General features: G+C 37.3%; 1 protein-coding gene across 1 annotated transcript in view; it reads right to left on the reverse strand.

Annotated features, from left to right (window-relative positions):
- Nucleotides 1-25568, reverse strand: part of Ptx1 (pituitary homeobox homolog Ptx1) — a 71567-nt gene that overhangs the window by 26815 nt on the left and 19184 nt on the right. The window contains exon 2 of the mRNA XM_089731852.1: nt 24703-25047. Within this exon, the coding sequence (XP_089587978.1) occupies nt 24703-24898 (196 nt within the window). The 5' untranslated portion in view covers nt 24899-25047. The remainder of the gene's footprint in view (nt 1-24702; nt 25048-25568) is intronic.

Below are 25568 nucleotides of genomic sequence, written 5' to 3' on the forward strand. Positions count from 1 at the left end.
TAAAACAATTTATTGTGACATTATCGTCATAACGAGAACAAACGTCGGGCCGAACAAACGTACGACATACGAACGCGTACAAATAAATGTTAATATTTGCCGTTTTGATAACGTCTGATAAGCGAACGTGTTTATTGTTTTATTGGGGGCTTTAAACCGTCTCTTCACACTCGATGATGAACTGCAGGCACAGTCGCGTTTAAATAATAAAAAAGGAACAGGTTTTCATTCCTCCTATGGTAGGCAGCGGCTTGGCTCTGCCCCTGGCATTGCTGACGTCCATGAGCGACGGTGACCACTTACCATCAAGTGGGCCGTATGCTCGTATGCCTAAAAAGGCAATAAAAAAAAAACCTCACGGACCAGAAAGTGTTAAGCTGTTACGGCTATGGCATGAGGTCTATGTTCTTGGTGAAACTAGAAAGGCCTCCGGGCCACTAGTAATCTTCACTACATAGTATAAAACAAAGTCGCTTTCTCTGTCCCTATATCTGTCTGTCCCTATGTATGCTTAAATCTTTAAAATTACCCAACGGATTTTGATGCGATTTTTTTAAATAGATAGAGTGATTGAAGAGGAAGGTTTATATGTATAATAACATCCATTAAATAGTGGAGAAATCAATAATAAATCACAGTTTCCGAAGCGAAGCGAGAGCCGGTCGCTAGTTCAATCATCAAAAAAGGTTTCAAATGCATTAGATTAGGTGTCTCATTCTCCCTTAAAATCTGAAGTCGCTATATTCTCGCGCCAAGTACGAAACTCTGTTTCCCGGAATGCGTGAAATTGCATTTTACTAATGGTGGTAGGACCTCTTGTGAGTCCGCCCGGGTAGGTACCACCACCCCGCCTGTCTCTGCCGTGAAGCAGTAATGCGTTTCGGTTTGAAGGGTGGGGAAGCCGATGTAACTATATAGATCAAATGTCCTTGACAATTACTCGTCAAGGGAACGCGCAATATATTAATAAAAAATAAAAAAATTATAATAATAATATATAGGTAGATCTTAGAACTTATATCTTAAGATGGGTGGGGAATTTACGTTGTAGATGCCTATGGACTCCAGTAACCACTTAACACCGGGTGGGCTGTGAGCTCGTCCACCCATCTAAGCAATAAAAGAAAATGTTGAATTTCAAACGAAGCTTAAAGGACCTCTTAGCTTTACGTAGTAGCTCGGCTTGTGGTCCTGCAATTACTCGTATTTATTAGCGATGGGACTCACTCGACGTCAGGTGAGCCGTAAGCTCGGTTTATCTTGTTGGCAATAAAAACAGAATCTCTACTCGTCATTGTAATCAAAGTATTGAATTTATTAATCATTATGTGTCTGCATTATGTAATATAGTAACACGTTGTTTGTTTGCACATTTCGTAGAACATACACTGATCTCATGTATAAAATAGTCACACATTGTGATGTTAACACATTCCAAACAACATATCCTAATCGATTGACTAACTGATAACATTAAGTACAATTCTAAACGTCAAAATCTAAAATTTTGACGGAATTTTCGTGATATATTGGGTAGCTATCACAGAAAATAAGATGCCTGAATCTGGCTAACGAAATTCTCAAGATGAATTTGGATAATTATAATCGAACCGTCGGTTTATAGAGCAATTGCATCCGTTCAGTAGAAGATCTTCCCTTTATCTCTAGCTCTTAAAGTATCATGATAAATGTAGATAAGTAAATATTATAACACCAATAATGACAGTCTTCTGAATTGCATATCTGAAGGATTGAAATACGTAATGGCTTTTAATAAAGGTCATTTAAATCTTGATTGTGTTACTTTTTTCTGAACAAATTAGTAGATACCACTTTGTAAATAATGTACATAAACCTCTATAAAAAACTTAAAAAATACCATTCATTTTGAAAAATAGTCATTTTAACACCTAACGAGAGTGATAAGGTTTACATTAGTTTAAGTTACAAGTTGTGAAAAGTACTAACTTAACGAATATCAAGTCAATTTTTTTTCATTTTAAGCTGTTAGATTTCCAAAATAAATAGCTAAGCCGCCATGTTGTTTTCAATGAAACAAGGTCTGTGACTTTACTCCATGCATATATTTGTCCCAAATGACCCCATGAGTACCTAGTGTAATTAATTATGAAAATCACGGAATTTGTGGCTAACATTCACTATAAAACGTACCTATAGTTACTTAAATACCTATTTTATTGACCTCGAGGGGTCATACTAGATTCACCGAACGAGTAGGTGAGATCACGGGGCCCTAACCTGGTGACGTTGTTAACACTAGACCTAGCAAGAGCAGTACTTCGCAGAATCTACCACCGGATCCGAAATGCGACCCACTGAGAAGGTCTGGCGACAAAATCAGTGACCTGTGTCTGAGGGTACTATAGTTATAGGTATAAAATCAACTAAACTAAAACGCAAGACAAAACTGAGCTAAAACCCACACACTCAAATTAATGTGACGCAAGACTTTACATGCATGTACATAGATACTCACACCGTCAATGCCATAAGTGTTACACTTGCATTCAAAACGATTGCTCTTTAACTTTATTTAAAGGCGGCTACTCGATTTTCTTCGCGCCTGTACGCATGTTCCGTTACAAATAATGATTGCATGGTCATAAAAATTATATGCCAATAAACGACATACACGTTTTACAACATCAATATTTGTGCACTTATTTCGAACAAGCTTTATTGCTCATATATTACGCGGCGCTAAAATAATGAAAACAATATCCGCTCGTCTATTATTAATAAGACATAAATGAAGGAGTTTAAATTTATTTTTGTTTTCTATTGGCGAATCTGCGCCGCGTTTCGTTGTAGTTATGGTCAAGTGATGTGTGCTGTCGATTGGACTGTGTAGTGTTGGCCCAGAATACACCAAGCGGAATCCAAATCATCCCAACAATCCCGTAGGTGTGGTGTAAGTTTGAAGTTTTTTTTTAAGTACACAGACAAGCCAACAGCCCGCCTAACTGTCATTAATGAACAGTTGCCCTGCCAAAGGCATAGACTTTTTCTACCGCTGAACTATTCTTTCAAACCTAGTTTGAAGTATAATATGTCGTAGCATTCAGAAATATAGTGGAGACGAGTTCATACCGAAACTAAAGGTACGTAGCAAAAGCGATGCCTTAAAAGGCACTATCATGGTACGCAGCGAAACGCAACTCTTTTTTTTTTTATTGCTTAGATGGGTGGACGAGCTCACAGCCCACCTCGTGTTAAGTGGTTACTGGAGCACATGGACATCTACAACGTAAATGCGCCACCCACCTTGAGATATAAGTTCTAAGATCTCAGTATAGTTACAACAGCTGCCCCACCCTTCAAACCGAAACGCATTACTGCTTCACGGCATAAATAGGCAGAGTGGTGGTACCTACCCGCGCGGACTCACAAGAGGTCCTACCACCAGTAAAAATCCCTTTGCACAAAGTTTGATTGTACGATTAGAAAAAATATCTAATGATGTTAGTCAGTTTCACAAGGATAAGCTCTGCTCTGGTGGCGGGTGGTGCGATGGTAAAGTGGAGATCATGGAATCATTTTAAACAACTCTTCAATGCATTCCCCATCGGATTCAAGAGATAGTATTTTCCCGCCATTCATTCATAGTAGTAATAGCTTTATATTAGGTATATTCTTGCTAAAGTCTTCCCCTAAAGATTTTATGCGATAGGATTGCTATCTGACCTTCTCTGATGGTATCGAATACGAGCAACTAATAAGAAAACAAAATTTTATATTAAAACGCTACGAAACATGAAATATTCGATATCATACCGCGAACAACTGTTGTGGGTGTACAAAATTACATAAATATTTCTCTGAGGCTCCAAAACGTATAAAGTCGTAAATTTAAGTGGCTGTAAAAATGTATCAAAAAAAAAAAAGAATTTTGTATTTACATAAAAGACAGATAGTCGTGTACAGGCAAATATAGATAAGTGTGGGTAATTTACAACCTCAGAACTGCTTGTGCCGGGATACGCTTGCCGTGGATACTCTTGTTATTTGAGAGCTTACGTATTTTTTTCGATCGTAATGTCCTCCACTACTTAAAGACCTTATTAAAATTTGGAAAAAAAAAAACAAAAAGCATTTAACATGAATTAACATGTTTTTTTTTTCACTCCCAAAGACCTTCAACCGTTAACAGTTTTCTGATATTATAACATTTCGATTAAAAAAAATACCGTCGATTTTAATAATAATAATAATAATTTATTTTAGACCAAATATAAAAATACAATTTGAAAATACATAATCATATATTTATCCCACCACATGTAGGCAATTACGTTAAGGAGAATGGACAATCCATCTCCATTCTATTCGCAAAGAGTTGCAGGTAACCGTTGGAGCCGCATCAGGGATGCTGCTCATTTCCTAAGTATTGCGGCAAAGCTATCAACAGCGACGCGCTACAGAAACGCGGCAGCCTCTTTAGTAGCTTATAGACCTCACTGCGGGTCGTGAGTCATGCTGTCGCCCACCATGAGACGTGGGGTTTGAGTCCCAATTACATAGTTTAACGACTGTTCTAAACTTCAATCAGGAATTCATTACTGATTCCCGGCAGGAATATACAGGATGGTATCCATACATACAGTCCCACAAGACGCTTTACCACCAGTAAAAATAATCGAGAGCTTAAATTAAATATTAATCATCTACATAGAATACACTCTCAGTAGGTCAACTAAATATTACGACATGGATAGATCAATATTAACCATTCATAAGGCAGCTCGTTAAACTTCAAGTGCCGTCCACTTAATGACTGTTAATCTCAACAAGCAGTATTATCATCTGGACCACCTCAGTCGGGATCTGTTCAGTGTCATGATACGGAAGCTATGACACGAAGAGTGCTTGCTTCCGGCGCTATGTGTGCATAGGTACATTTTTGGACATTGTCTCTTCCGTGGTAGCCGGGATTAGATTATCTTAGTTACGAAATTTCTTAATCGCTTTACTTAAAAAATAAAAACACTCATGTTATTAAGTTATTATTATTATTAGTCCTGCATGTTATTAAGATTTTTATAAAAAACTGGATGTGTGGAAAGTGAACGTTTCAAAGAATGAGATAGTGTCTTGTTTATACAGCAGCATATGTTTTTGGTACAACATTTGATTTGATAGTCGTTGCTGCCTAAAGGATAAGACGTCCGGTGTTTTGGTTGGTATGTAGCAACGCACCGGTGTTCGAATCCCGCAGGCGGGTACCAATTTTTCTAATGAAATACGTACTTAACAAATGTTCACGATTGACTTCCGCGGTGACGGGATAACATCGTGTAATAAAAATCAAACCCGCAAAATTATAATTTGCATAATTACTGGTGGTAGAAACTCTTATGAGTCCACGCGGGTAGGTACCACCCCCCTGCCTTTTGCTGCCGTGAAGCACAATGCATTTGGGTTTGAAGGGTGGGGCAGCCGTTGTAACTATACTGAGACCTTAGAACTTATATCTCAAGGTGGGTGGCGCATTTACGTCATAGATGTCTATGGGCTCCAGTAACCAGTTAACAACAGGTGGGCTGTGAGCTCGTCCACCCATCTAAGCAATAAATAAAAAAAATGACAGGTTCTAATGGTGACTCTAGAAATGCATTATCATAATCGAGAAGCTCCCTTATCAGAATCCAACCCTTAGTGAAACAAGTAGGAACTTGAAAATATGTATACAAAATTACATATCTGTGCTGTTAGCCGTTGAAGAGTTCATTGATCCGAAACTAATTCTGGATGTCGAATATACGTCGAAATCATGCTCACCTCTTTTTTTATGCCTTTTTCTATTAGACTATGGGGCTATTCGAGCTTTTTTTTCCTACCTATGCGGATAGCCTTGAGAGGCTATTTCAGCTTATCCTTGACGTGTAGGTGAGCTCACGAGGGTTCAAACCGACCGGAGTGTTGCTAACACTGGCCCTAACAAGAGCAGCGCTTCGCAGAATCTACCACCGGATCGGAAACGCGACCCACTGAGAAGATCCGGCGAGAAACTCAATGGGTTAATTTACTCGTCGAGCCCTTGGTCGCAAGCGACGGGTTCAGCGAGGACGGTGACCGGTGCTTGAGGTACCTAAAAGCACCGTTAATGGATCGGGAGGATCCGTAATGACGTGTTTAGGGCTATTCGAGCTACGCCAGGGCGCGTAGGTGAGCTCACAGGCTCAACTTGACAGAATTTGCTAATACTAGCCCTAGCAAGAGCAGTGCTCCCCACAATCTACCACCGGATTGGAATCGCGACCCATTAAGAAGATCCGACGAGAGACTCAGTGGGTAATTCTCACCATTAACACGGATTGTCATCGTAACTGAACCTAGAAAAGTCAACTCTGTAAGATAAGAGGTACACATATGTTCTAATTTAGTTTGCAATATTGGGCCTTAGCAAATATTGCAAGATAAAGGAAATCTTGTAAAAATTTATCACGCTCATATTTATGCCAGCGCGTGTAAGGTACGCTAACCGTCGTAGGCAATGTCATTGAGACTTCAGTTTTTTACGGCGAGTCGAGTGAGATCGATTTGAACTAATGAAATATACTTTTATGTTCACATGACTTTATGGATGACCACGCAAACAAATAAAATTATTCTTCAACTTTTCTTCGAAGGAAATACGTATTTTATTTGAAAAGAATATGATTAATTTAACGTATAAATTTTAATGTAATAAATTTTAATGTTTATATGGGTTTAAAAACTTATAGTAGCAATCGAACCACTTTCCTTAAGAAGTTTAAAATTTTTTGTACATTAAAGAAATGTTCCGGATACAAAATTAACATAACATAATTAATTTCAAAACTTCAGTCAAAAAGAATAGACATTTTAAAAGATAGATGTTTCTTTGCTAACAGAGCAAAGCATTATTTTCTTTATCTTCTCAATTTAATACAAGTGATTTTATATGTATCCAAAATTGAAATAAGAAAACATTTAAAATAAGTCTTGAAAACCACTACAGAACGGCGATCAAGTTAATGTAGTGAATAAAAAGATAATTTGAAAATTTGAATCTACAATGTAATATTTTTTTAGTTTACAAACCATCATTCGCTCAATAATTGAAATGAGTGATTGACATTGGCAATAAACTTACATATAAGTAATATTGTGGTCATAATTACAATAGAATAGAGAGAGCTAACGACACTGTCATAATAGTTTTGCATAAATAGTAATGTACAAGCTCCTTTTTTTTAGCTTAGATGGGTGGACGAGCTCACAGCCCACCTGATGTCAAGTGGTTACTGGAGCCCATAGACATCCACAACGTAAATGCGCCACCCACCTTGAGATATAAGTTCTAAGGTCTCAAGTATAGTTACAACGGCTGCCCTAGTCTTCAAATCGAAAAGCATTACTGCTTCACGGCAGAAATAGGCAGGGTGGTGGTACCTATCCGCGCGGACTCACAAGAGGTCCTACCAGCACGGTCCTGAACGACAACATTCGGACGGTAGTTCTATCGATTAAAAACATCGATGGAAAGATCGTTCCTTTGTCGTTTCGCCACAACACTAGCATTCGGTAGGTACATTAGTCTATTTGATTTAATTTATCAGCCAAAGTCACTCAGTCATAAAACGAGTAATGTTATTCCTTATCGAGGCTAATTAAATTCTGTATAATTTATTTTGAGAAATAAATCACTATCTTCGGCGGCTACGAATGCAATCTATCTTGAAAACAATATCGAAGTAAAAATGCAGGAAATAACGAACACAGTAGGTACATTACTGTAGAATTCGATTAGATTACGTACCTACCTGTCCGATAAGGATATTGTTAAGCGATCAGTAGGCACGGCTACTGTGTACTTTACCGAAGCCAATATCTACGACCAATCGGGGCGCTATTCATGAATTATCACTCAAATTAATGGCGTGTAAGTTATAAATGGCCGGTGGATTAGGACCCATCCATTTTATTCCTATTTTACCTACCGTAAAGAAGCTTCATTGAAAACGTACACAAATTCACGGGAGCATCGTGTAATTTTCCTGATTTTATTTCTTCTTTGCACTTGCGTGTTCGTCGCATCACTGTCTCGCTCTAACGACCCTTTTCTCCGGTGCGATTCATCATCATTTCGCGGTTTACTGGCTCTCTATTCACGTTGCGGATTGGTAGCTGTCGTGAAAAACTCTTGCTTTTAACGTAATGACAAGCGATATTCACCTGTTCACTCTTCACAATTTTCTAGTGTTTCTATTATTTTACTCACAAACCACTACATTGAAAGAAACCTTCGAATTTGCCAAAGATTTGCTGTTCTTATCTACAGATCGCGGTTACGACACACTAAACTTTTGGGTCGGAAAAATGGGCAGCTTCAGAAATCCGTACATGCTCAATTAGTATTCCAAATAGCCGCCAACATATCGTACACGTACATAAAATGTAAAGAGTGGACTCCTCCCGGGGCACGAACAACGCATAACTTTCGCGAAGATGACTTTCACACTTGTAACTTCGATCTTAAAGTTGTAGGGATAAGTGCCAAAGTTGCCGGAGACTATGCGGAGACTTCGTTCCAGACGTGGTTTCTATTTCACTCAAGCAATAACCGTCTTAGCGCTCTTGTTAGTAGGTTCAAAATGATGAAGTCACGGCTCAGAAGCGTCGAGTGTGGGACTTTGAAGCTTATGGTAATTGTAATAAAGAGGAGTGCAGCAGTTATGGGACGTGAGAGGTTCTAGACCAAATCCCAAGTAAGCTGTAACTTCCTTTTGGATTTTCGGAAGCCATTTATCAGTCTGATGTGAGCGTCTGGAAATTTTTCATGTTTCGTTATTGTGGAGGAGAGAGAGAGACGTGGCACGTACGCTTCGAAAATCTCTTTTATTTATTGGCCACGTGACTTTCAAGGTCAATCCCAATTCGCTACATACCGACGAGATATTTATGACAATACTAAAACGCAAATGACACCACAAAGTAAATCAAGATAATACATTACAAACATACAATGTTAAATGCTATAAACGTCAGACAGTTACATAAACTAAAATTAAATGAAACAAGCTTAGTAATTTGCGGTGCCTAGATAAATTAGTGTTATGGTCGAACAGTAGAGCAGAGGGTGAACTAGTGCGTCCCCAGACGCGCATTACAAGCTATATAAATCAAGTGTAACCCTTCCGCGGCCGCAAGCAAATTACAGACCACCTGAGACTTGTAAAAATGCCCCACGAAATTATTGCTAGTTGAATTTGTGGTTATGTTGCCAAACAGGGATAGAACTTAACTAAACAAAAGGTTTTTTAAGGCTAAAGTTACGATTAAACTCTTAAACAATCGTCCTAAAAATTTTGAAAATTATTCTCATACTTTAAGAAGTTTGTAGGTCTTTGTTTGTAGAATAATAAAGGGAACGACTGTTCATATGGCAATCACTGGTCCCATATGGATACAAATTACTTTCCTGTTAGCTATATCTGCCATGATGACAAATGGAATAGGGTGTTGTGATTTGATACATTCGTTTTACACCGTACCGATGGGGTTTGACCAGCAGAAGTTGTTATTAACAAAATGACACTATTAACTAAATACCTATTGAATTTTCAAACAGAATTCTACTTAAATTCAAGTAAAGCTGTATATTAAGATCATTTTATAAAACATTTGCTACTGTGTTATAAATGAAATAAGGATTACGAGCAGACAACGAAAATGGAAATAAAAGGCACCCATATGTCGCAGTCTCTAGTCTGTGCAAGGGATTAGGGTAACGTAAACGATCCCATTCCGTCTGTTTTCTATTTGCATAAATATTAGTGGGAGCTATAATGTCATAAATATATTAGTGCGGTGAAACAGATTTTATGGTGATTACAATATTATAGTTGTGATTCATTTTTAGGGTCACACACACGATTCTTTAACGCCAGCACCGTAATGTTGTTTGACTTTAACGGCACAATGCACGCCGATTTTACGAAATGTTTTTAGAAGAAAATTGACTTTTGCAGGGGATAGTGAAGTAATAACATTTTATGAGCAGAATGTGGGAATACAAGAGATTATCTCTCCCATCTCGGAGGGTTTGAGGTACACAAGAATATTTTGGTGAATAATGTGAAGTCATAATATTATAATTACATGGCATGGCAGGGCGGGGGCTTTTCATAAGCAACGTCACGCTCCATTGTTAGATGTTACCGTCATCTAATACGTGACGTGCCGACGTGTACATGAAAACATAGAATAGATTGTGCCTTAAATTGCTTCGTGCTCTTAATCTCAAACTTCACATCCGTGCTAATACTATTACTCGATTTAAAATTTTATTTTGATTTCGTAATGATTACATAAAATGGGATGTTCGAATTATTTCAATTTACGATCAACATTTTTTTGTATTTCGACGTTTCTTCCAAATGATCTTACTTTATAATCTAACTTATCGAATATCTACCGATATTCATGAGCAGCGGTACTCACTCACCATCCAGTACTCGTAAGGGCCCATGTATTCGTCTGCCGTATAAGGCCATTAAAAAATACCACTTATTTCTAATTAACTAAGCCCTCTTGCTGTTCACCTAGCACGATTCACTTAATCAAGGCCAATTATGCCAAAAAAAAATTGACGTCAAATAAACTGTCTTGGAAGACGCGGTAGGCAATGTTAATACCATCCAGAGATATGAGTAACCTGGTCGATTTAACTGTGGGCAGATTTAACTATTGCTCTTCACAAAATAACTGTTGATTACACGACAAGCTTTCTAAATTTCAACTATATACCATGAAATTGATTTATAGTAAAAATAAATAATCTGAAACATAACTTCGTTAGTTATTATTAGTTCGTAAAATCGAAGCTATCACCCCTTTTTTTAATGTCTTTACTAATACTTTAAATTATATTGTAGCATTGCTCTCATGGTGGTCTAGAAGTTTTTAGGTTCCATTTAGAAAAGAAATTTCCGGTGAAACCTTCAATACAACTATTAGAGGTTTCTGATACACATAAAAATGTCAATTCTTCAAATGATTTACTTCGATACAAACAAAGAACAATTGCATCAATGTTTGTTTGTGTTCATGAAAACCAAGTTTACGTTAGGGCGTTGTCATTGTTATTATATTTATGTTTACAAATGGTTCACATCACGATGCTACTATTTGGCTACAGTGGACCATTAAAACGTTATTTGTTCTAGATCTATTGTACCGAGGGAGCTGTACGATATTCAGACAACAATTTGTCATAAAATAAAAAGATTTATTGCCCGGCCTCCGATGTGTACAATGTAAGCAGCTAGCTACTCTTTTAACAACCGTTATTCTTCCCTTTTATAGCGACAAATAAAACGAGAATAAACGAAAAGTAATATTATAAAAAAAGATGAGAGTGGTATTTAAAAAAAAAACGTATTAGGTACCTGACAGCGTGACGCGTGTTGTAAAATTCGCTTCTTTATGACGATAATACTCATGATCGTATGTAAATAATTTCATTTGTTTTCGTGTATTAATAGTCTTATGTGTTTTTGTAAAGCATTAGGCGAAGATCCCTCATAAACAATCTTCATTCCAGTTAAACTCTGGATAAATCATAAACAACGTTATCAGCCCACAGTCGTCGGCTGCTGGACTTAGGCTTCTCCCAATCCACACCACTAGCCCTCAGCTCTCCTCGTCTATTTCTTGTCAGTCACCCTTCAGAGAGTCGGCAAGCGGAGGGGTCAGTGAGATGGACATGTATGCCGTAAAACTTAAGATCCCTGAAGTAAACGGATTCTTTAGTTGAGACCGCGCATTGGTAAAAGTAATGTGGGATGCTCCAGACTAAGTGATGCGATGACCTTTTGAATAAATGCATAGTTGATACAGGCACAAATACCAAAAACTATAACTCTGGACATAGTCTCTTGTAATTTTTGGTTTAATACTAAGGTATTAAACTATATAACTATACTATACCATACTAACATAAGTGTTAGCTAACGCGTGAACGAATTTAATTTATGTTATGACTCAGGTATCGAAGAATAAATTTCAATCTTATGTCCTAGAATGCTCTGCGGCATTCAGTCGCATGTCTTTAGCCTTTCATTAACGTCAGGTAAGTAATTAAATCGACGATGCTTCAATGATATCATTTCTCAAAAAAATTAAAGTGCAATAAAGGGCGGGGACAGTTAGTGTCTTAGTGACCATTAATAACGGGTCATAGTGACAGATGGGCCGCCGCAGTGTAAGGGTTGTATCCATCTGTCCACCACTATCAATCACTCGTTCTGTAAATATTGTGTATTTCGCCTATTGACTTATTGTTTGCCTACATCAGTCGGAATCACGCTGAGTTGTATCATTACTTTTGTCGCAAAAATAAATAAATAGACGCGGAAGGGAATCGGAAACTAAAATTATTTAGCAATGCGATTGTACACGTCACCGTTAACAGCATTGATAGATTAGCAGTTGGGGTTAATGGTAAAGGTAGTTCATTTAGTATACCAAATGGTTTTTTGCTGCTGCTGTGCGTTGTTTATTGTTGCGGTAATCATATGGACACCAAACTCTGATGGTTAGATGGCGTAGAGAGCACGACCTCAAAATTATCGGTGTCAAGAGCTGGAAGGAGAAAGCTTTGAACAGAGCAGTCTGGAGAGACATACTGGACCATGCTAAGGCCCACCCTAGACTGGAAGGCCTAAGATGATGATGAATCGTATGGAGTAACTCACGGTCTAGTTTGGAATAAGTGGTACCGGAACACAGATATTCCGTGGTTATTCAGCCCGAGACATTAGATCGAAGATTGAGGCTGTGCCATCCGTTAAATGAAAACGCATATCGGCTTCGTGGCAGAAATATAAGCTACTGTTGGTAAGTATTGGAATTAACCGAAACTAATCTTTGCAATACCAAAAATCAGTTATGGCTTTGAGAGATGTTTTAAAGCATCTTGAGCCGGCGTTCAAAATTTGTGTTATGCTTTAAATGGAGCGGTCCATAAACAAAATATTCGTCTACAATTTTTTTTTTTTTTATTGCTTTGTAGGCAGACGAGCGTACGGCCCACCTGATGGTGAGTGTTTACCGTCGCCCATGGACTTCAGCAATGCCAGGGGCAGAGCCAAGCCACTGCCTACCGCTTAATACTCTCCACAAGCCTCGTTTGAAGAAGGACATGTCATAGCGCTCGGGAAACACCGTGGAGGGGAGCTCATTCCATAGCCGGATGGTACGTGGCAAAAAAGACCTCTGGAAACGCACTGTGGATGACCGCAGTGGCTCCAGGTAGTATGGATGAACTCTACTCCGGTGGCGGGCGGCGCGATGGTAAAAACGAGATGCCGGTATCATCTCGAACAATTCCTCAGAGCACTCCCCATGGAACATACGGTACAAAATACAGAGGGAACCGAAGTCCCTCCGCAGACCCAGAGGTTCCGAACAAACTTAAAAGAACAACTCGCGGTCGTTGCTTGATATTCCGTACAATTATACATCTTACAACACAGATGTTCTGTTTTAAACTGTTTTCTGCTTTGATAGCTATATGCGAACCGACACTGGTACGAGCGACAACAGTTCGCAATGTAAAATGCAGTCCAGTCGTTATAAGTCCGATAAGAAGAACGAAACTTTTTTAATTCAAAGTTTTTCGCGAGGGGCGTGACTGCGAGCTATGCGCGACAGATGTCAGAGCATCCACCCTCGGCTCGGGTCTAGAAAAAACCCGACACGGAGGCGTGGTACTAATAAATTTTGTCAAAATATGCTCGACGTAAGCACTTCCCATAGCTCGCCCTATTAGAATAACAGAACAAATCGACTTAATTTGTTAACAGGCGTTCAAAATGGGTGTCACATGTCTCGGTGAGAGTGAGGTATGTGAGCCTTCAAATTTATTTGGTTTCGCCTTCACTAATTGCCGATGACGAAGTATAATAGCTCGTACACATGTTAATCGTTTTACTAAAAACAAATATAAAATGTTTTTTATTGACTTAAATCGACTGACCACGACCCACCTGGTGTTAATAATAAAGATGCCAGTCTTAGAATGCTGCTCTTCTTGAAATAGGAGTAGAATTTCCATTCATGCTCGTGAACAATTCAACGGTATACGGATGATTTTAAATCTGAATATCTTAAATCTTAGTATCAGTTGATATGAATTTATTTATAGCAAAAATTCGTATTCGTAATATCTGTTAATAAATATAAAAAAATCGTAATTTTGCTGTAAAATTGTTTATTTTTATTAGTATACTCAATCAATTTGTTAGGACCTCACAGCAAATAACTGAATTCTCTATCTACTACATTTAATTCCATAACTATAGGGCTATTGATACATAATTATTGTTTTTCAAACTGTACTGTTTACATAAATCGTAAGCTTCAATCAAATGTTTCTCCTATGTTTTTTCTAACCTAAAAAAAGATCTTTCTACAGAAATATTCATAAAAACTATTAATTTATTGCCACGAACATCAAAGGAGAGCGATTTGTCGTGTTGGACTCATATATCCCTGGGTTGAGCAATTTTTTTTCTGAAAAGGCAAAAACACCTTTGTTCGTCCGACTGTGCGACAGACAGCGCGGCACCATTTTTTTCTCGTGCTACTTACAAATTTTAAACCCTTGTTTTGTTTTAGGTATTCTTAATAAATAAAAATTAACCACATCCACACTTAAAGCTTTTAGCACGGCACATTTATTGACAACTAGCCGTACTCGCCCGCTTCGCTGGACATTTAAAATTAACAATATTATTTCTCACCCCCACAAAAAGTCTCATCATTAACGCCCCCGCAACTGGTGTAGGGAGTCCAACACTCATATAAATATTAGCCTATCCATTAAGTACATATATTTACTACATGGATACCAAGTTTCAAGTCAATCGGATGCATGGTTCAGTAGTTATAACGGAACATCCGTAAAAACCACTGTAGATTTATATATAGTTATTAGTATAGATTTATTACTAAAAAAACATATATTTACTAGTCTTCAAGCCTTATTTTTTTATGATTGAAAGCTTACGGGTGGCCCGGAGGCGTTTACCGTTTTACCAGGACGGCTGGGCGAGCAAAGGCTTAGACAGAAGGGGTGGAATTAGCTAACAGCTGCCCGAGTGGCTCCGAAGAAGACATAACAGCTCAAAACAGCTGCTTCGCGAATGAATCTACTACCGGGTCGGAATCGCGACCCGCTGAGAAGTTTCAGCGATAAACTCAGCTGACTGATGAATGGGTTAGGTTGCACGTCGAACTCTTTGCCGAGTTCGACGTGCACGGTTACCGGGGTCCCTAAGCCTGCTCCTCGCGTTAGAGCTGAAAGCGTCTAATGCAAGAGTTATTGGATCTGATGGATCCGTAAAGACGTGTCTGGGTAATCAAGCATTGTTTGCATTCACCGATAACAACGATCATTAAGTAACTAACTACCTACATAATTGGTCTGCATATGCCAAGTAACATTTTTTTTATTGTACCCACATAGAAACAGCTATTAACGAAAAAAAACACAATCGATTTGGGTTCGGCTTTTGTATCTTTTTGTAGGTGCATACCTAGTATGTAGGTAGGTTTCTACATACCAAAAGTCGAACTCGTCGACTTTTGGTATGTATGTATGTAGTCGAACTCGTCGACTTTATCTTCAATCGACAACTAAAATCAGACAAACATGTTTATTTATTTATTAGGTCAACACAACTGAATAAAATCTATAAACGGGTATATCATTGAAGTCACCGTTGTGGGTTTGAATGCAACTTGCATAAGGTCGCTTGTGTTAAAAGAGACAGTTTTATTTATTAAACAATAATATAACTATTTTTTCCTACCTAGGCTGATAGCCTTAAGGGGTTATGTTAGCGTAACCCTAACATGTCGGTGAGCTCTCAAGGCTCAAACATGGAGGCGTTGCTAATCTACCACCAGATCGGAAACGCGACCCACTGAGATGATCCGGCGAGTAACTCATGGGCTGTGTCTATGGATTAGTTTACTCGCCGAGTCCTTCGTCGCAAGCGACGGGTTCGACGAGAACGGTGATCGGTGCTTGAGGTACCTAAAAGCACCGTTAGTGGATCGGGAGGATCCGAAATGACGTGTTTAGGGCGACTTAATATAACAATATACATCGCTTGCGTACAAGAATACCGATGCAATTAAAACTTGAAAGACCATTATCATAATCAAGACCCTGACCAAATTTTAAGCAGAACTCAGTTCTTGCATAAAAATTGTTTAAAATTTAACGAAGTCTATTCTGGTATCGAGAATTAGTACTGATTCCATTTTACAAATAAAATGAACTTTAAAAGATCACAAACGTAACTTCTAAGCAGCCACGAATACTCCTAGTAGGTAAACAAACTAAAAACTAAATTTATCTTCCTCCGAGAATACTAGATTTATTCACGAACTGAAGTAAATTCACACATACTCGTACATATGCCATCTAAATTTGCATGATAGGCCGATTGTGTGATACAAAACAAAATTATTGAATTACGTGCGCTGTATATGTGTGAAAATATTAATATCTAGAATGTTTACTTTTTTATGATTTTAATTTTTAGGCATTTTTTGTCGCTGCTACGTCTAACATTATGACAACACTACTAGGCTTGTTTGCAAAACTGAAGCAAATTAATACATATTATGCCATTTAAATTGGCAAGAATAGCCAGTAGCTGTATGATAAAAAACAAAAGTATTGAATTAAACATAATTCGCTGTATAATATTATAATATGTAAAATCTAGATTGTTAATTTTGTAATCAAGAATGTCTTATTAATTTTTAGGCTTCTATTATTGCTGTTATGTCTAATGCTATAATATTATAATTTTATTGTGTATTTTCGGTCACTGCTAACATACCTTCATCTTTAAGATTTCTGTTTATCTATATATAAAAATGAATTGCTGTTCGTTAGTCTCGCTAAAACTCGAGAACGGTTGGACCGATTTGGCCAATTTTGGTCTTGAATTATTTGCGAAAGTCCAGAGAAGGTTTAAAAGGTAGATAAAAATATGAAAGTGCTCGGAATTAAATGAAAATAACAATTTTGTTTTTTCTTTGATGTGTCCCCCGTCGGACGAATTTCTTTTGTTGGTTTTAAGTTTATTTTGTACAAAAGTTTAGGTCTTTTACTTATCGATTGAGGCACTACGAAGTCTGCCGGATCAGCTAGTCTATATTAAAAATCGATGTTTCCGAGATTAGTTCTGTACAACATCATTAAGGCTCACTAACTTCATGTGAATATCAACACGAAGAACGTAATCTCGGAGCCGCGGTCAAATTCGGGTTCACAGTCAGATAAAGTCAGTAATCTCGGAACGAGAGATGTTAGCCAACATTACAAATATTTGTCCTGTAGGCCTCACACTTCATATGTACACGCGCGCTTTTTTTTTATTATTTAAAACACTTTTGGGTATCGCGTTACAAAACCACAGTTTGTCAACCGGATTAGTTTAATTTCGTTCTCAATTTTAATATTGCGTTTTCTTTGGGAGCTTTAATTTTTCATTGATGCAGAGGCAGACGTGCTTAGGGCATACCTGATTTGTAAAGGTCATCCATTAAAACATGTATATTATCATCCATCTTGAGGTATGAGATCGGAATTCACATACCCGTCCGGGCGTAGCTGTAGTAGTCCCTTAGGCTATCAGCAAACAGGCCGGAAAAGAAAGCGGAATGCCCTTACCTTAAAAGTGGTCATAAGAAACAGGAACTACTAATCAGGTCAGTCATATGATCATATACCTTTATATGATACTAGCGACCCGCCCTCGCTTCGCTTCGGAAACTGTAGTTTATTATTGATTTCTCCACTATTTAATGGATGTTATTATACATATAAACCTTCCTCTTCAATCACTCTATCTATTTAAAAAAACCGCATAAAATTCCGTTGTGTAGTTTTAAAGATTTAAGCATACATAGGGATATAGGGACCGAGAAAGCGACTTTGTTTTATACTATGTAGTGATACTATAACTAGGAAAACCCTACCATGCTTTGTTGTATGTTGCTAGTTAATATACGGATTAGTTGAAACTACTCATACGCCATCTATCGTACGTCGAAGATACTATGAGACAAACCTACCTTGAAGTTATTAAAACTAGTTTTATTTAGAACTGTTATATTTTAACCTAGCGTTTATTATTCTCATATATTATTCCGTTTTTTTTCCTACCTATTCTAGTAACCTCGAGGGGTTATTCTAGATTCACCGAGCTAGTAGGTGAGCTCACGGAGCTTAAACCGGGAGTGTTGCTAGCACTGGCCCTAGCAAGATCAGTGCTTCGCAGAATCTAGCACCGCATCGGAAACGCGACCCACTGAGACAATTCGGCGAGAAACTCAGTGGGCTGTGTATGGGTTAATTTACTCGTCGAGTCCTTTGTCGCAAGTGACGGGTTCGGCGAGTACGGTGACCGGTGCTTGAGGTGCCTAAAAGCACCGTTAATGGATCGGGAGAATCCGTAATAACGTGTTTAGGGCGACATCGACTGTTTACCATTCGGTCCACCGGATCGGGTATGATTATTCCGTGAAACGCCATGAAAAACTGTACCAGGTTTCATGGTAATCGGATGAATGGTTGAGAGCGCGCGGAAGACAAACGTAAAAGTGTTTATTTATTTATTTCGATTGTAATTATTATGCTTGTTTTCCAAATAAATAAAACAAATTGAAAGCAACCAGAGTTGTTTTATCTTTATGTAATGGATACACGAGCGCTCTATTCAAAGGTTGTTGTGAATTCGAAAATTTTTCATATACTTTATCTTTCAAATTATCAGCTAACTCTTCTTAATTCTTAAATTAACCGTAACCTGATCACGGTAAAAGTAATCAAAACCAAACGAGTTTTATTTTAAAATTTAATTAAAAACCGAATCAGAAGCAAACTTCATAAAAAACACTGTTCGTTTTATAAAAAAAAAAATCGAATCACCATATAGATAATTCGAGAAAATTAATTTTTCATTTTTTTTCCCCGTTCGTTATAATAAGAGCCGTTCTCGATTTAACACCTCCCCGGGTAAAAAAAAAAACCAATGCCAACGTTGCGGATTTACAAAGATTTCGCATAACCAGATCAATTTAAAATTAAAGCCACGAGACGTGTTTTTCGCCTATTTTATAAAAATCTCGGGATATGAGAACAATCTTCGGCGGATCAGCATTCGCACCGGGCCCAATCTAATACGGAGCAGGTTTTGAGAAAAGAATACGTAAACGGGAAGCAAAAAGGAGTTTCGAAGTAACAACTTTACGTTTTTATTAGGTACATAGTAACGACGTTTTATACGAATTGGTAAATTTGAATACGTAAAAATATAAGACTGCATTTTTTTTTTCGATTAAATCCTTCATTACTGAATCTACTTCTGGAACTTTAAGTATATATATATTTTTAACATTAAAATAGTTGATTTGTGTACGCATCAATTGTTTGTTCCGAATTGGATATCTAATTATTATTATTTATTTATATTTATTAAAAATCTTATTAATTACATAATATTTTTTTTTATAAAAACACTATATAAAAATAGATTGCCGCTGATGGCGGTGTCTACGACACAAGCCACCAGTGGTTAGGACTCCAGAGTGAGAAACCTCCTCACAATGCGTGCAGTATCGAGGATAACTGCTTTCTGTATTAGGCCCTTAACCCAGCTGGATAACGAAAGTTTCTTAAGATGTTGATCGAAACTTTTCGCTATCAAGCCGTGTACCGATACAACTATTGGAACAATGATGGTTGAATCAACATGCCACATGGCGGTAGTCTCGTGGGCCAGGTCTAAATATTTTATTAATTTGTCCTTTTCTGCCTTCACGAGGTTCTCGTCATGAGGAATGGTGACATCAACCAACACTGCTCGACGCGCAGATCGATCTATTATCACAATATCAGGTTTATTGGCAACAATATACCTATCCGTGATAATAGATCGGTCCCAGTAGAGCGTAACATGACCATTATCAAGAACTGGTTGAGGTTGGTATTGGTAATAAGGTACAGCAGAATTATTATTATTATTATTAAACCTCTATTTCAGTAAAGAACATTTTGTTATTAAATATTACTTATAATCTATGTTAGTAACTTAAAAACCTATTGATTATTTTCCAAGTGCCTGCTGAAAAGGCTATTAATTAGCAGTGCATCGATCTTGCTTGATGCTCAGAGAACTATTGTCGATTGTATATATGTCTATTGTATGATTGTCTTTTCAAACCTTTCAAACAGTAACGCAAATTTGATAAACTGCAAATATTGAAATCGCATAAAAATCTCAGATATTGATATTATTACGATAGGTAGAATGTAACTAAAAATCAAACAATGAATGAATGACGACGTCAATACCCAAATGAACAAAACACACAATAGTGCTTTAATAAATGAAATATCCTGCAGCATTTTAATTCCCCATTTAAATTCAATGGCAAAAGCGGCAAGTGTAAGCCTAATCATCGCAATATAATGCTTCGTCGCGTTGAGGGTTACTTTTTTAAGGCCAGAAAGAGACAAAAGTATGTTGTCGTGCAAAAAGTACGGAGAAGAACAGAGACGGAAGTCTGGGTTCATCCGAATCGACTTTAAATGATTGCCCTTTTTGTTTGTCGGTGATGGATCGCAAATCGTTGCGTTCACTTCGCATCTGTGTAACGCTGCACAAGTGGGTCGTGTTTAAAAACAACAAAAATAAAACTATAGTAGAATCGTTCATCTTGTCAACGTTTAACGTATTTTCACAATACAAATAGAATTGTAATAATAATTGCAAACAGATTTAATAAAAATCGACTTCAAATAGAAAAAAAAGATATTCCAAAACATATACCATTATTAATATACACTAAAAACAATAATCATCGAAATCGGTTGGCGTGATATTGAGTTATTGAGTTATTCATCTATTTATCGCGCACGTACTTAATGCAAATTTAAGACTTATATGGTTTTCTCATGGATACCATTATCAGAACTGGACTAAATTTAAATGGGACCACACGAGAAGCGTCAGATTTCTAATAGAAAAAGAATCATCAAAATCGATTCACCCAAAATCAATCAAAATTCACAATCAAAAGTTATGAGGTAACAAACATAAAAAAACATACAGTCGAATTGAGAACTTCCTCCTTTTTTGAGGTCGGTTAAAAAGGAACGAGAGAACGTCATACAATTAAATTCTTTACCTTATATCTCAATGTAAGTAGATTTCATTTTGTTGTCTATTAGCTCCTATAACAATTTTGTACCAAGTAGACCGTGAGTTAGTATATACTCAAATCATATAACATCACGCTGCTAATGATGTTTATGATGATAATCAGAATGATAATAATCTTTAGCTATTATTCTATTTTTGAATTGCTTAGATAAGAGAAGCTAATGGTGACTGACAAGGTGAACGGAAGAAGATCACGAGGTAGAAGCCCGACACGTGGGACTGACCAAATCCGAACTATCCTCGACAGCACAGTTCACGATGCTCTACACTCGGCGGCAGATAGAGGCAAATGACGTGGAATGGTCCGTAATAAACTCTTGTTGCGAGGAGGTGGTCACGACCCTCAGTATTGAGAAAACCGAAGTAAGAAGAAAGATAGGTGTACGGACGAATGGCCCACCTGATCTTTTGTAGCTACCGGAGCTTATAGACATTATCAATGTAAATGCCGCTACTCATCTTCAGTCATGAGTTTTAAATCTCAGTTTTTACAGTACAACGGCTGCCATACACTTCAAATCGAAACGCATTACTGTTTTTTTCTTCTTTTTTTATTGCCCTTGTAGGCGGACGAGAATACGGCCCATATGATGGTGAGTGGTTACCGTCGCTCATGGACATCAGCAATGCCAGGAGCAGAGCCAAGCCGCTGCCTACAGTAAAATTTCTTGCCAGTAATAGACAGGGTGGTGATACCTGAAGCAATAATTGCAGTACGACAACTAACATTAGTGACAGGCAACGTCAAAGAGCTCGTTTAAATCAAATTAAGACTGGTACACTTACAGACGAGCTTACGATCCGTCTGCCCAAAAGCTGCATAAATAAATAGAACGTAATCTATAAAAAAATGCACTAAAGCAATTTAAAAAAATGTAGAATTAAAAAAAAACGAAGTAGAGATACTTTCGAATTCATCCCTCGGGGCATGACTAATTGCGTAACTAAACACGCAGGGGGCGAGTAATCCGATATTGATGTGTTTGTAAAAACTATCCGATTAGGGTCCTCCCGGATACGTGGGGTATGTGACAACTTTTATAATTTTTTTATTGAAATAATTTACATGCTGGTTACAAGTTCATTAAAGAAAATTGTATTAGGAATAGATAGTTATCTTTTGAGTAGACTCTGTATCATTCTAGACTTCTGTATCATTCAAAATTTTAGTTTCAATGATACAGAAGGCAATAGTTTAGATCAATTGTATGATATACCTCCTTGCTGACTGAGCCCGTGCTCGTCCACCTGTCCTGGCAAAACTAAAAAGGTCTTCAGTCCACTCTCCTCCAAAAAAATTTAATAAAAAAGCGATATGCGTTTTTATTTCATTACATTAATATTATAAAGATCTTCGTTTCGATTCTCGATACCTTATGTTCTTATGATCACGAATGAGACATAAAGTGGATCGATCGATATGACTTATTAATATTTTTGTTTTATTCGAAATTTTCAGGACAAGGGTTTTTTTATAAAACATTTATTTGTCGCAAAAAGAGACGCATACAAAATTGGCGATGGCTTAAATAGTACGATTTTTATGTACGTAAATAGTCAAATATTTAAAAACAATGACAATGCGTACACGTGTGTACAAAAGAATAATTGAACAACAAAAATTCATTAAAATATTCGCATAACGAGAATAAATGCCCGAAATCGCGCGTCACCAAGGAGGGACACGAGGTGAATTTATGAATTATCCCTAATTTTGTATACGGCACCCACGTCCCGTCACGGCTCGCGGTGGCTGATCGACTATAAAACGGTACACTCCGCGTTACCGTAATAAACTCATCATTTTATACTGTAACACGTGCCTACATCACAAAGGATGCGTAATTGAGAATTGAGCGTGACGTCACGAAAATTTACTGTATTGATCTTTGATGTTCGTTTGTGTTTTTTTTATTTACTTAGTGCATAGACTGATGGACCAGCTAAGGGCCAAATGGATATAAAGTGCTGGCAGCACCTGCCTTGAGATATGAGTTTAAGTATGAATTATATAACTACTGAATTAAAATTCAAATTCAAATATTTTAGTAAATATTTCTGCCTGATTTAGTCTTAGTAAAATTGAATTACTGAAGTCCATGGGCGACGGTAACCACTCACCATGAGATGGGCCGTATGCTCGTCTGCCTACAAATGCATAAAAAATAAATAAATAAAAGCATTTTTCAAATCTTGTATTGTTCTAAGTTAATTATTTCGATTGTGGCGACAATACCTATTATGTTTTACAAAATTTTATAAAGATATAATTACTATAACTACATTATTATAAATACCATATTTTTGAGTAAATTCAAAATGTATTTTTGTGATTTCAACACATTTAACTAGTATACTACACGACTGCTATCACCTATAAGACATCGACTTTAAGACTATCTGAACTCTAAATATAAATTCAATAATCAACACGACGTAATAAAAATTGCCATTTAAAAATGTTCCCTTAAACATTACTAACAATTGTTTGGCAATAAAAACCAAATAAAACAGCTAAAGCAATGATTAGATTATGTATGGCCGTGCCTCTGTAACAAAACGAACTCCCTTATTTAGTGTCCCAATATATATGTAGTTTAAAATGGGATTTATTCTCCAATATAAACAGAAAACGACATACATACTGAAAGTTAGAACAATTTCATTGAAAGCCAATATGTATTCTAACGGCAAACGTACGTTAGACAATTTTTCTTTACTATACACATTTTATTTTCATTTTGCTTTGTCGATCATGTCTTTATTTTAATCTATAAATCGGTGGGATTGATAGATTGATTTTTTAATTTGTGTAAACCAAAAGAAGACTGTTTGTTTTAGTTTTTACCATCTTGTAATTAAACTGTTTGGTGCCTTTACCAAGCTCTACCAATATCTACTCTAGTTTGTAAAGCTGCTCAAAACAGATTCTGACGGGACTTAAATTGTCAAAGATAAGTTCGCACTATAATCCTGTGTTAAAATTGAAAAACTGATAGGAAAAAAAAATCCACATTCTTTTAGTTGAAAATAGTATCGGTTTCTCTTTGAGCGACCATAATATCAGCATCTCATAATTTTTCGATCAGGAACTTTAGCGCGGATTTATCTTTGCTTAGATGGTTGGACGAGCTCACAGCCCACCTGGTGTTAAGTGGGTACTGGAGCCCATAGACATCCACAACGTAAATGCGCCACCCACCTTGAGATATAACCTTCAGGCCGAAACACATTACTGCTTCACGGCACGTTCTACATGGATACCAAGTTTCAAGTCAATCAAACGCATGATTCTGTAGTTATAACGGAACATCCGTAAAAACCACTGTAGATTTATACTTATATATGTATTAGTATAGATGATACAATTATAATTATCTGTCGTGCATTAGTATTTACTTACGTTTTAATTTCTCCAGAGGCTCGTGGTGCAGTGGCGGCGCGTGGTGGAGGGGCGTGTGCTGAGGCTCGTGGTGCAGGGGAGCCATCAGACTTGATATGGCCGAGCCGACGGAAGCGGCCACGGACTCGTGTAGGTGACCGCCTCCGTGCAAGTCCAGCTCGGACAGGCAAAGCCCGTTCTCGCTTAGCGGCTCCATTCCAGCCGCCAGCGCCTCCTTGTACACCCGGAGATGAATGTTGATGCCGGCTGTCACTTCTGGTCTCAAGTCTGAGCGCTTGTGAGTCGCGTCTACTACGGCTTAATGCGTACGATTCTCGGCCAATTTTACGCGGTCTGACTCATTTCCTGTGAACAATGAACTTTTATCTAAAATATGTTATTTTATAATAAAAATCAAACACCGTTTTATTTGATTGTAGATATTTGATTTTTAGTTTGTTTACCGTTTTATACATAGATTCTTATCAATGTTAAGAAAGTCGTATTATTTCCTCTGGGAAACAGTAATTTAACTTTAGATCACTTTATTATAAATAATTACAAACATAACATACCTAACTTAAAAAAAACTTTTTTTCATTAAAAATACCTCATTTTGTGTACAATGAATTATAGTGAAATGTAGACAAATAAACTTCATATATTTTAAGTTGTTTTTTATTGCGTATATGTGTGGACGAGCTCACAGCCCTCCTGGTGTTAAATGGTTACCGGAGCCCGTAGACATCTACAACGTAAATTCGCCACCCACCTTGAGATATAAGTTCTAAGGTCTCAAGTATAGTTACAGTGGCTGTCCCACCCTTTAAACCGAAAGGCATTACTGCTTCACGACAGAAATAGGCAGGATAGTTGTACCTAACCGC

Source organism: Bombyx mandarina, chromosome 12 (assembly GCF_030267445.1).
Source record: "Bombyx mandarina strain Sakado chromosome 12, ASM3026744v2".
Lineage (NCBI taxonomy): Eukaryota > Metazoa > Arthropoda > Insecta > Lepidoptera > Bombycidae > Bombyx > Bombyx mandarina.